This window comes from Pterocles gutturalis, unplaced genomic scaffold (assembly GCF_000699245.1).
Source record: "Pterocles gutturalis isolate BGI_N339 unplaced genomic scaffold, ASM69924v1 scaffold34788, whole genome shotgun sequence".
Classification (NCBI taxonomy): Eukaryota; Metazoa; Chordata; class Aves; order Pterocliformes; family Pteroclidae; genus Pterocles; species Pterocles gutturalis.
The window spans coordinates 8,335-21,328 of record NW_010121674.1 but is presented as its reverse complement, the minus strand read 5'-3'; the positions used below and the strand labels follow the sequence as shown (position 1 = coordinate 21,328).

The 12,994-nt window shown below is 40.2% G+C and overlaps 1 protein-coding gene across 1 annotated transcript in view; it reads right to left on the bottom strand.

Annotated features, from left to right (window-relative positions):
• Positions 1-11,350, bottom strand: part of SCRN1 (secernin 1) — a 23,476-nt gene extending 12,126 nt beyond the window's left edge. Inside the window, exon 1 of the mRNA XM_010077325.1 lies at positions 11,192-11,350. Within this exon, the coding sequence (XP_010075627.1) occupies positions 11,192-11,350 (159 nt within the window). The remainder of the gene's footprint in view (positions 1-11,191) is intronic.
• Between the last annotated feature and the right edge of the window lie 1,644 nt (positions 11,351-12,994).

The following is a 12,994-nucleotide window of genomic DNA, read 5'->3' as shown; positions in this document are numbered from 1 at the left end:
AACACCCTCCTTGCAGGAAGTAATCTGCAATATTTTTCTGGAGGAATATTGGTCAGATGTATCCGAGTGAGCAGGATGAGCAGAATGGACTTGTGGACTGAAAGCTGTTTGTCATTAAAATAAACACTGTGTCTACATTAAAACCTAAAACCAAAGGAATCAGTCTAAGATTATTAGCAGTGAGAAGCTATTTTTTTTCTAATCTGTCTTTCCCCCTCTAAAGATTACACAGCATGATCTTCTTCAGTCTCCAGTCTTGAGCAATAATTTTTACAGTAATGGTTAGTCTAGCATGCAATTAAAATGTATAACAGATCATCTTTGATCAGAAATGGCATTTTTAGAGTCCTTCACTCTGACCATGCAAGAAGGACACAAGAAATGAGCTTGCCACTTCTATTAGGAATCATGTCCGAACAGGTCAAACTGTCATCTTTCTATAAAACCAGGCAAATTATACCTGAAATAAGAGGATGATTTCTCATGGAGGACACACGATCAAAAAAAAAAAAAAAAAAAAAAAAAAAAAAGCGGGGGTGGTGGGGAACTCTTTCATTTTAAGAAACTAAAATTAGAGTAGGGATATGCTTTCCTTTTCCTTTATGCTGTGTGCTTCATTTTGATTTTTGGCTTAGGGAATAAGACCCTAACAGGAACTTATCTGCTGTATTTTTTGGAGAAAATCCCTAATATTTGACCAAGCTGTTTGACCAAATTGCTCATATATTAATACTCTATAATTTTTTAGAGGCACATTCCTCATCTATCGAGGTGCAACAACATCTGGCACTAGCCAGGAGCTAAGATCTGACTAATGAAAACATTTCATACAGTTCACCCTTTGTTTCATTGTCTAACCAAGGCACACCAGAGCAGCTCTTTCTTATCAACACTCCTCCTTCTCCATTTGAGCTGTCAGCAAGTAAATATCATTTTTGATATTCTCTGCAAATTTTTTTCAGAGCTTCATGTCAGTGCTGTTTGGATTAGCACTTAATGCATGTGTGTGAGTGAACAGAGAATAACTGTATTTCCTGGATGTGCAAAGGAGGAGCGATAGCAGCAGGAAAAGGGGCTGGGCCAAGCACCTTCCCACATTACACTGAAGACATGACTGGAGCAGCTATTGGGAGACAGGTCTGCAGCCAGCACACCAGCCACTGCACAGCACAACTCTTGGCTCCCTGCGTCTCATAAGTGGTCAGCTAGCTGGAGCCATCCTGCAGAGCCATCCAGGACATAAACCTTCTCAGCTCTGCAGCAGAAAGAAAAAACGTAGATGCAGTGTGGAGACTTCAGTACTCCATAAACGCCTATTTGCATAGCATTCTCTGGCTGAATAGCCCTATTATACAAGCTTGCTTACACTGCGGCTTTGATTTTCTAGAAGGAAAAATGATGAAAACACTCTGAAAAATGATAGACTAAAAAAATGCTGAATGCCTTTTCTCTGTAAAACATATTCTGATTATCCTTGCTACCAAATGCTTATTACTTAGGGCTTCATTCCAAAACCAAGCATTCCCAAAGATGCTATTAATTAAAAAAAAAATTATTGTCAATGGTAGCAGTTGAGAAAAGGGGAAAGAGGAAATCATTTGCTCCTGCTTGAAAGATACAGAGCATTCTGAAAAGAAGTGCCTTTGCTTTTTAACCATGTAATCAGAGGCTAGAACACATCCAAAGGCCTCTCTACCCACCTCTTTCAATTAGAAACATATTTCAGTCTGCAATGAAGGCAATTGGCTGAGTGCACCGGAGAGCTAGTGAGACAGCAAACCAAGAGAATACAGCTGTCACCTTCTACATTGCTTCTTTATGGTCCCTAGCCCAACAACACGCAACCATGGACCATGTTTTCATGTTATTATTTTCAGCTTCCATACAACAACTCATGTACAGAGACAATGGTCAAGCCTTATTTATCTAAATTGCCTTAGAAGACCTAAATAAGAGAAAACCATTCCAATCCGATAGTAGCTGACAGGCCTCGTAGAACTACCATTGACTTGATTCTTGTCCAACAATCCTTTGCCATGGTTATTGACAATGATGAAAAAGCCTTGATGAGATTTTACCTTCCCATTAGAATTATGTACTCCAGCAAGCAGAAAAGTAGGCACTCAATAGCACTGATGTAACTAAGGCAGGTGTTGGTTCATATTTGTTAATAATAGGCAAGAGCTTCTCAAAAAAACAGGGTCCAGAGGTAACAATAGATAAGTAACTTTATACGTAAACCACTCACTTTTCATAACTGCACCACTCCCCTTTAAAATAACATCAGAAAACTCTTTTCCAGATAAAATAATATCTTCATGCAGGAAAGAGAGGAACTGGGCTATCCACCTGTAGCCAAGACACATCAATCATAAAGGTAGGTCAACTAAAGCCTGTCACTGGATTTGCAGTGCAGCAAATGATTGCTAGCTATTCCATAGAAATCAGAACATATGCTTATAACAGCTCAGACGTGGAAGGAAACAGTGGGGGAAAAACAACACTATCCACCAAAAACCTCACAGGCCACTAGATCTCTAGAAATGGGAGTTCAGATGATGATTAGCTTTCAAAAGCAAGCACAAACCACAACCTCCCTGTCCCCTCTCCTGCCCCCACTGATCTGCCAAATCCCCCCAGCACAACAGCATAGCAGCCTGTTCTACCGAGAGCTGTGCCAAACTAGGCAATGACAAATAAAATAGACATAAGGTACTGCTGCGATTCTGCTTGTTACCAAGACTGTCTTTAAAATTCCTGAAGCATACAGCTTCAGCATTTCCTAACACTAACATTTTACTTTGAGTATGAAAGTTAAAACCAGAAGAATACCGATACATTTAGTGGCAAGGCTGTGAGTGAGTGGTGTCAGGCTCCATTGATCTGCTAGAACTCCAGCCCTGAAAGCCGCATAACTGGCATCGTGCCCTGTGACAGTAAATTCCTGTCAGGAAATAGAAAAGCAAAGAACAGAGACTTCACATACAAGACATGCAGCCAACAACTTAAAAAGAGAACTGAGCAGGCTGGAAGCTAATGATGTTTCTTTTCTTTCACTTACGGTATAAAGAAAATAATCTTACCAAGGCAGTTCTAAGTATAGTGCAAGGCACAAAGGTACCTCCCACCCTAGCTTGGGCATGCAGATATGTTGGAGGTGTTCCAAAACCAGACACGACTGTCATAAGCACAAGAGATTTCTTCTTTCATTAATGAAAAGAAACTATTGTGCAGCTTCTACTGTACTCAGGCTGCAAAAGCCTGATTCCTAGCACTGTCAGTAAGGTCATTATGAAATATCAATGAAATCACATAGGCTTCAGCCCTGGATAACAAAGGCAATAGTCAGGGAATGCTTTAGAAAGAAATGATCTTTGAAGAAAGGCCATAAGATTCTAGATTACAAAAGAGATTCCCCCACACCATCCCCTCATCAGATCCACGCTCTAACTTGGCATTAACTCTTTGCTTAACTACGGCAAGCACTGCCGTACCACAGCACATATTTGAAAATAGGTAAACTATCTATACGATTACACTAGCTTGAGAAGTTGCACCATGGCTGCTTTTAACACCTTCCAAAACAGGGATGGCAAATATATGATGAGGCAGTCTCACAGCCTGCTGCCTCCGTGGCCATCAAGACATCAAGACTGACAGCCTGGTTGGAAAAGTCTAGAGAGGTGACTGCACAAGTGACATGGGCTACCTGGGCCATCCCATCATGGTGAAATGAAGGACTGGAAAGCCAGAACATGGTTGTTCCAAGAAAGCCCCTCAGGCCATCTCCTGTGGATGTGCCTGATAAACTGTGTTTTACAGATAATTCTTTTCCTCTTCATTTAGAGGAACAAATGCAATAGAGCTCAAAGGAGTGGGAATAACTACCTTTTGAAAAGAGAAATATGCAAGCAGTAGCACACTATACAGAAGATGTGGCTAGCTGATGCTGTCACCACTGCTTGCTTACGCCCTAAACAGCAATAAGTATACAGTGGAAGACACCTGGATGACTTTACAACACCCATTAACCACAGCCCTGACATCTCCTACTAGCAGCAAAACTCTTGTGCCACAGTGGAGGGGACAGCCGTACGCCAGGATAAATCTATCCTGGGTACATCTCAAGTAGTCAGGCATAGTTCTAGCAGTCCCATAGTCAAACCAGAATGGTGAACAGAGGCCTCTCCCACAGCAGGACGAATCCTCAGGTCGCTGGCTTTCAAAAACACATGCTATGTTAGTACTTGCATCCTCACGTTGTAGCCAGATATAAACAGCAGCAGCATTTACTAAGTGTATTAATATAGAACAAAACCAATTTCTGCCACAGTACGGTGCCTCTTACTTCTTCATATCAAGAACAGCTTCTCCCTTTTTGTGAAGACCCTAGTATACTTTATAAGCTTCTGTGTTTGTGTTCCTAGATGTTGCTGTTCATTGCAACCAATAACTGTAAAATTTGAATCTGTATGCCTCTGATCTCTAGCAGTGTCATTTATCTTGAAGACTAAGGATGATAGATTTTATTCTAGAAAAGAATTAGAGAAGCTAGAAAAAGCCAAACAGTTCCCTTATCAAAGAGCAGAACTACCCACCCTCTGACCTGCTCTAACCTACTCTATCAAGCCACCAAGGAGCCTCAGGCATGTCAGCCACAGTATGGAAGTATGCTCAACAAAATTAAACAAAAAAATCTTTAAATAAATGAAATACCACGGAGTGCAGCAAGGAACCCAAAGCTGAGAACACTCTCTGGAGGCACTATATGTCAGAGTTCCTTTAGTAGTCAAGAATTCACCTCTTGTTTTTCAAATTACAAATCTAGCAGTCTCCTGGGTGATGAGCAAAAGTATAACTGAAATAAAGATGAAGCTAATTAATTTAATTTTTTAAAACGGTAAGAAACAGACTTCAAAGAAGCCCCAAAAGGCCCCAACAGAGATATCACTGGAACTCTTAGATATCCTAGGACTGATTGCTTGGCCACTTTGAAATGCCTGCTCACACACCTGTTTTGCCACAAGCAAACAGTTTGGGTCAAGACAGGATAGTTGGCAGTTTTTTGCCTCACACAATTCCAGCACTCTCCCTCATCTTCCTCTCTGTTCCAATTAAAAAAAAAAAAAAGAAAGAAAAAAAAAAAAAAAAGAAAGATTAAGAAAAAAAATAGCTCAGGCTAACCACTAACCAGTTTTTGCTTCGGTAGCAGAAGCAAAGAAACAGCACTCCTACAATAGAAACAGAGGCTTTGAGGGGGAGAAACATCCAAGAGATTATGGCTTCTACCTCTGAACTGCTGCTGGCTCGTGCATGGTGTTACGAAGCAAAGTCAAACATAAAAGTCCAGTGGCCTGCAATGGAGCAGAACAGAGAAAAAGCTCATATTAGCCAAGCAACAGACTGCTGAAGGCAGCAACCACTCTCTTTTATTAGTTGCTGTCCGCCTGCATAGTGCCTCTCCTCTCCCTCTGTGCGAAGTCTAAAGGTTAGCTTAAACAAGGTAGCTTGAGGTAAGCCATCCAACCACATGTGTCATGACACAGGCTGCTTACAGTCATTGGGTCTTAGCTGAGAGGCAAGAAAAAGCAGCTTCCTAAATTATCTCTGAATTGTAAGCCTTTAGACTACAACCTTTTTACACAGAGTAAATTAAAAGTTTCATCATGGGCATAAACGCTGTTGTGCTTCATTAAGGTTTCCTGCCAGTCAACATTTACCCATGGAGGTATCATAGTGGGGGTGCTCAGGTTCAAATTCACAGCTGCAGTTAACATGACTGTAAGCATGGCACTGACAATCTCATCTGGAGGCTCCCCAAAGAGCAAATTCCCAGTAGATTCAGCAGTGCTCAGAGCAATGCAGAGCAAAAATTCTTGCTGCTCCTCTGACAACTCAAAGCAAGCAGGGTAGGATGGTATCCTTTAAAAAAAAAAAAACTATTAAAAAAAGAGAAAACAAAAAAGCAACTAAGGCATAAGTGGGCCATGAAGTTTCAGAGAACACAAAATTCCTCCTATCCCACAGAGGGGTGGCTTTAAGCCCAGAAGGGTGTTTAATACCAACATATTAGAAAAATTGTGCACATTCCACAATTTGATAGACTTTGTTGTAGACCATCCTTTCTACTTTCCCCCTCCATAAGAAGCTGCATGCTGTTAAGAAAGTAGAGCTTTTACAGCTCTATACTGATGCAAGCAACCATGACTATTTTCAAATAATGGATAAAACGTCCAATTAGAAGAAGGGAAGATGGACCAAAAAAAAAAAAAAATCCACCTGGAAAATTCAGCTAAGAAAGAGTCATCCACCCAAGACTTCTTCAGGAGAAAGAAAACCACAGCAAAGCAGGTTAATGGACAACATGAGAAATCTAGTAAGTAAAATCTACCTTAAAAATAAGACAGACGGGCTTGCATCTTAAAACTCATCCAACATGAATTCCCACTGACATATAAAACGTTCTTAAAATCCACATCTGGGGGAAAAAGAACACACTTACTTAGTAGAAGAATTAAAAAAAGACTTAAGGGAGCAATATTCCACCTGCACGCACAAGTTTACTAGACTGACCACTGTAACAAGGAAGAGTGATCAGCATCTGCCACTGCAAAATTACAATGCAACCACGAACAAACTTCTGAGAAAGTTGTCACACACACAGAGCAGACCTTTATGAAAAGCCCCATTGTTTAGGGTCTTGGGAACCTGCTGACCTGGAGGGAAGGAATTATGTCGATGAGTTGGCTGCAGGGTTACTTGTCTGATAGATTGAGCCACAAAGATCAAGCTTAAAATGACTTGCAGTATTCACTAAGTTCCCTTGTTTAAGGCCCTGCCACAAACTAGCTGATAGTTACACAGCATAGCCTGCCTGATTCCTCTACGGCAATAACCTAGCTGAACTACTGTGCTGTTTTTGGTTACACTGTGCATTATCACATTTACAAATGTGAGCAGCACAGAACATAAATAGGATACAGACTTCCTGAGAGAGTCTTATAAAAGAACCCATGTTAGTGTGTTGAAAACCACCTCTTAACAGAAGTTCAGAATGTGAGTGACAGTCACGGAGAAGTAATCAAAATTTGATACACACTGGATTAAATTACCTGCAAAGAACAGAATATAATGAAAAGCAAATCCACCAGTGAAGGTAAAGGATCATGTATCTAACATATGAAACCAATGCAAACGTACAACATGGAACGGAGAGAAAAGCTGTTCATTTAGGAAAAAAAAAAATGCTAGGATGGATGAGAGGGAAAATTTAGTCAGAGGCACAAAGGATTACTGACTTAGCAAAACCGTAGCATGAAAGTGGTCAATCCCATTTTTCCATTTACAAAATATTGTACATTTAATTTTCTCAGACCCACTCAGATAGTTTTATAAAATGCAAGGGAAGGAAAGCTGTAGCAAAGAAACCCCACCCAACGATAACTGAACTGTTGGCAGATTTCACAGATTTTAAAGAACAAAGTAATAATTCTGAGTATGTCAAAGGCTATGCCTAGAAGCTCTGATATTCCTCTCCACTCCCCCATTAGCTAACTACCTCTGACAACTCGGTAAATTTGCTTAAAAGGTACGTATAGTGTTGCATGGCTGCTACTTAAAAAACATGAAGCAGCTGAATTTAAGCCCTTTCTTCAAAGATTTTTTTAACTTTGGGAGGTACCACTACCAGTACACAGGGAATTAACAGGCTTTGCACAAGCTCTGCCTGTAAGCAAGTATGCATTTGTCATAAGACAAGAGCAGTGTCTTAGACACATCCCTAACATAGGAGAAATACATGTATTTCAGCTAATTAGCAAACACTGAAGAGTTTACTTCTGCTCTGCTATCACAAAGAGTTAGCACGTTTGAAATTGCAATCTTCTCATTCACTAGTATTCTTAAATTCATAAACCAACAAAATCTAGAAGCAAATATAGCAGCCTAAAGCTTAGATTGTAGAGCTCTTATTGATTCAGTCAATCATTCACAATTCCTACAGCAAAGGGTATTATGATACTTTTTGAAAGACCTTTGAAGTGGCCAGTTTTAAAAGAAAAAATATTTTTAAAGGGTTTTTTCTAAAGAGAATTACTCTACAACATTGATATTTGCCAGACTTGTATGATTGAACACTCACTCTCTCTCTCTCTCTGAAAGCAGAAAAAAATCTTGAACCTTAAAGAAAAGCTAACAAGTAGATCTATGCTTAGGTCTGCCCAAAGGACAGCAGCTAAAGGACTATGCAAAATTACCAGACAGCCTTTAGACCCAATAAAACAATTAAAATCAGCATCCTGTTTTAACCAGCTTACTCTACTCAAAATATCCATGAGTTAAAAACAAACAAACAGATGACATTAACAATACTTAATGCGGAGTGTGACAAAGATGCAGTGATTAAGTGATTGCTTGCACTACTCCCAGAGCAACTGCAGATGTTTTTATTCTCTGCTAACCCTAGGAAGGGGTTAGCAAAGGTGTTTACCAAAAATGATTACCAAAGATGTTTACCAAAACAGGAAGAATTTTGGTAAACAACTGGAGACTGTACGTGTCTGTACTTGCAAAACCTCAGGCTAGCTGAAGAAAATTATGCAGTAGCATAGACTAACAGAGGCCAATATATCCATCTAATTAGTGCTTAAGCTGCTACTTTTTTTTTAAAAAAAGGTATTCGCCCACTCCAGTCCCTTGTCTAAAAGCGCACCTTCACTACATTGCAATAAACTTTACTTTCGTTTAAAAAAAAAAATCAACATTTAAGGGGAAGGATTGCAGATACTGATTAGCAAAATAAATCTATAAACCGCAGTGTGCTAAGCAAAGGGATTGTGCTCCTCACTGGCAAAAGGACTGGCAAAAGAGTTCAGTCTATAACTTAATTCTGTAATAGGCATTAAACTGGTTAATCATGGAGTGTGACAGGGACCATAATACATTATATATGGCTTAATTATACCCTTCAGCGAGTTATGACTATCTCATCAAAGAGTAAGATACAGGGCAAAGAGACCAGAAGAATCAAGTATTCTAACATTAAGCTCTTACAAAGTATTCTCCTTTAAGGATACAAACACTCTAGAGCAACTTTTGATTCTTCTTCCACAATAACAGAACTTTGTTTCATTTCCAGTTCTATGAAGAGAAGCTTTAAAAAACTGCTCTGAAGTTTTCTTCTTGTCTTACTGTCACACTTGTGTTCTGTATACTAGCACAGGTCTACAACAGTGCTACCAGCACAGCACTGCAATTAACAGGACTTAGTACTTTTGGACAGGAGGAGGGGATTTCTTAATATTCACGAAAATCATTTAATAATGTATGAGTCATACTAGATGTTGGTAACAACAGGAATCAAGAAAACATTAACTGTTAGAAAGAATAGCACCAAATCCTCTGAAATTTGCAAGTTGTCCTACTTGAAAGACAGAATTAAAACTGGCACTGGCCTTAGGATCTCCTTTGGGGCTGCAAAATTGTGACATCCATAAAGGACCTGTAGGGATGAGAGACACCAGCCTGGTGGAGAACACCTAGCGTCCTTGGCCTTCTTCACAGACATGGGCACAGGAGGAAGCTGAGTGCAGGGAACCCCACAGCTCCTGCTTTCCCAGTTGCCAGGCAGAGCGAAAACCTGTGGACTCTAAAAACTCGTGACAGTGCAGATCAGGCTCTGTGCTCTCTGCTAAAATGCAGAGAGCCAATCCTTGTCCTTCCTTCTGCTGCCTCACTCTCTTCATTCCACCTTTGCTGCACACTTTCCTCTCTTCCTGTCTTCTTGTTCCATTTGTCCCTGTCGTGGTTTGAACCCAGACAGTGGTGAACACCATGCAGCCACTCACTCACCCTTCCCCCGCCCAGGGTTGGGAAGAAGATTGAAGGGGGAAAGGAAAAAGAGACTCATGGGTTGAGGTAAGAACAATTTAATAACTATTACAACAACATTGAAAATAATAACGATAATAGTAACAGTAATTATACAAATATACAAATGAGTAATACACAGTGCAACTGCTCACAGTGCAAGGCTCAGCCCATTCCCAAAGAAGATAAGAGTCCCAAAATCACAATCCCGGAAAAGATAAGAGCCCAAGAGTCTGAGAGCCGAGAGAGAGAGAGATACGACCGACAGAGTGAACTTCCAGACAGAGCCTGGAACCAGGCGAGATGTGCGTGATATGGAATATACCACCGGCCAATTTGGGTCTCAATCCTAAACATAAGGTCAAATCCTAGGCCAGTAATTGGGGCTGTGCTCCATCCCAGCTTCTCCTGCACCTTCACACACTGGCAAAGCACGAAGCTGAAAAGTCCTTGGCTGTCCTGGCAGCAACCATAAACATCAGCATGTTATCAGCCTTCTCCGCAGCACAAATCCAAAACACAGGCTCTTACTAACTACTATGAAGACAGTTAACTCTGTCCCAGCCAAAACCAGGACATTCCCCTTGCTTCACCCTTAACATTTACTTATCCTTTCATTTCTCCTGTCATTAAAGTGACGCTGCAGTAACAAGCTGTAATTAAAATTACTTCCAGCAGGGTCCCTTTCAACCTGCATCCGTGGCATCAGCGTCCAGCTTCAGGACTCCACATCCAGCCTGGATTCTGAGAGAAGCCACAGCACTGAAAATTTACCATGACGGAGTTGCCTCAACTGCAGAACATTTCATCAAAGCCAACTGCATGTATGAGAGTTATGTTTGGCTTACAAAGCTTATGCTCTTGTTTTCCTTCTCTCACATTCCCCTATTAGAGCACAAGTTCTTTGAGGCAGAGATTTCTGGCGACCTGTTTTGCAACATGCCTAGCATAGTCAGGCCCCATTACAACTCTCAGAAAACAACCATGAATGAAAACAATTCATATGGCAAGTGACAAACTTTGAAAATTTGCTTCTAGTTCCAGTTAACCAGGATATTTTTCCCTTAAAAGGAAAAGGCAAGTGACAGGCTACACAGTGCAGGAATCTGAAATGTGAACAGCTCAGCCTGCCTGCTGGAGAAAGTACAGATCATGTTCCTCTGTTAAAAAAGTTTCACTTTCAAAAACCTTGTCTCCTCTCTACTCAAGAGGGGTTTGATTGACAGGAACAAGGACTCCACAATCTGACAAGGAAACAAGACAGCATTCATTTCTTCCAACAACAGTAATTTCTCACAGTTTGAATGTAACAGTTCACCCTTACCTCAACTTTGCTTCCTGGATCATGATCTGCGGCAGCAAAGTAGACCACCTCCTGCACTTCATCCCTAGGCCGTGCGGAGTTCTTTCCAAACACCACCAGCCCATCTTTAGAACATGGGGGAAAGGCTACAAAACAGTAACTTGGGGGAGCTGCAGCCATCCTAGAAAGGAAAGGAGGAGTAAATAAAGAGAAGTAGTGTTTGTTAAACTTACAATGAAATGCATTAGACAATCATTTGGTGTACCGCTATGTATTGTAGCTAAGAGACAATACATTCCCTCTACCTGTCCGTTGATCATGCAATGATAATGGAAGAACAGGTCAGCTCAGAGGAAGCTCATCTAGATTTAATAAAAAAGAATTATAGTACTTTTCAGACATTTTTCACCCAAGCCTTGTGAGAGCATGAAGAGGAATAAAGGGAAGATGACTGTACCTTAACGAGTCTACTTAGTCCTCACAGAAAGAAGAAAGATATTCTGCACCAGAGCTGTACAGGAACATATGACCTAGATGTATTCTGCTGACTCAGACAAGTGCAGAGACACAGAATCATTTTAAATAATTTACTATCTCTGCTCCGATGCAGTTTAAAATTTTTAAAAAAGGAAAGAGAAAACAGGTTTGAGGGATTCCTGAGGGAGGACAATGGTGTAACTAGGAACAGAACAAAGATACAGCACAGTTATATCAAAAACTGTCCATCAGTTTATCTACTCAGATCAGAGATAGACTGAAGCACTAATTGCACTTTATTTCCTCTGTGGTTTGTCTGCATCACTGCTCTTGCCTAAAGTTAATTGATTGCAGTTTATTTGTTTATGCAGGCTAATGTGAATATCCTTTAAAAAGCTTATAGGATAGCACAAACATTTTAAGATTTTAAATATTTGCAATGATAATATATTAATAAAAAAGGTAAACTGTTTCAGGACTCTGACTCTACTGTATCTAGTCTTGTGTACATTGCCATATCTGACTTTTTTCCACCATTCAGGGAAACTTCTGGCACGTATGCCTACAAAAGAGAAAGGTAGGGTGTTTATTGCTTGTTAAAATAGCACTCAACACTGATGTCTGAGATTTCTTCATAGATCTTATTGCATCAGAAATTCCAGCCTAAAAATGAACAAATTTGTTCCTCTTCTCCCTCCACGATATCCTGAACAAGTGTAAACATCTGCAAACACTTGGACTCCTTAGAAACAACCAGAACAATCAAAAGTTTCCCCCCAAAAGCTGCTAATTTATTGGAAAGACAATGCTGGGGGTGGGGGTTTGTGCAAAGCTGGTCTTGATCATTAACTTGGACATCTTTCAAACCATTCAAATTTGACTTTTTATTTTTTTAAAGCAGTACCATTTGAGCACACACTTCTCACAGAACAGCAGGCTTCCAATATTAAACCAAAGAAAGAATGCCTTTTGGATAAAGGCTATAATCCATTAAGTGGTAATTGTTTGTGGAAAAAAAAAAAAAAAAAAAAACAACAACACTTGAGAGTTTTCCTATCAACTATGAACAGGTCACACTGATGCTCAACCTTGCAAAAAAACTTAAAGAGAAGATGTGCATTAAAGGTGTCCACCAACATAACATGAGGTGACGAATTGTCTAGGGAACTCACACAACCTTTTAATTTAGGTAAGATTACATACAAGAATAAACAGCCAGTTGAGTTGAAAATGCATTAGGAAACAAACCAACCCCTTTCTACAAGCAGAGTGTTGACCAGTGGGAAGCGACAAGCTACTATAAGCTGGAATTACTTCAGCTGATAAAATACATCTGGCAGAGGACAC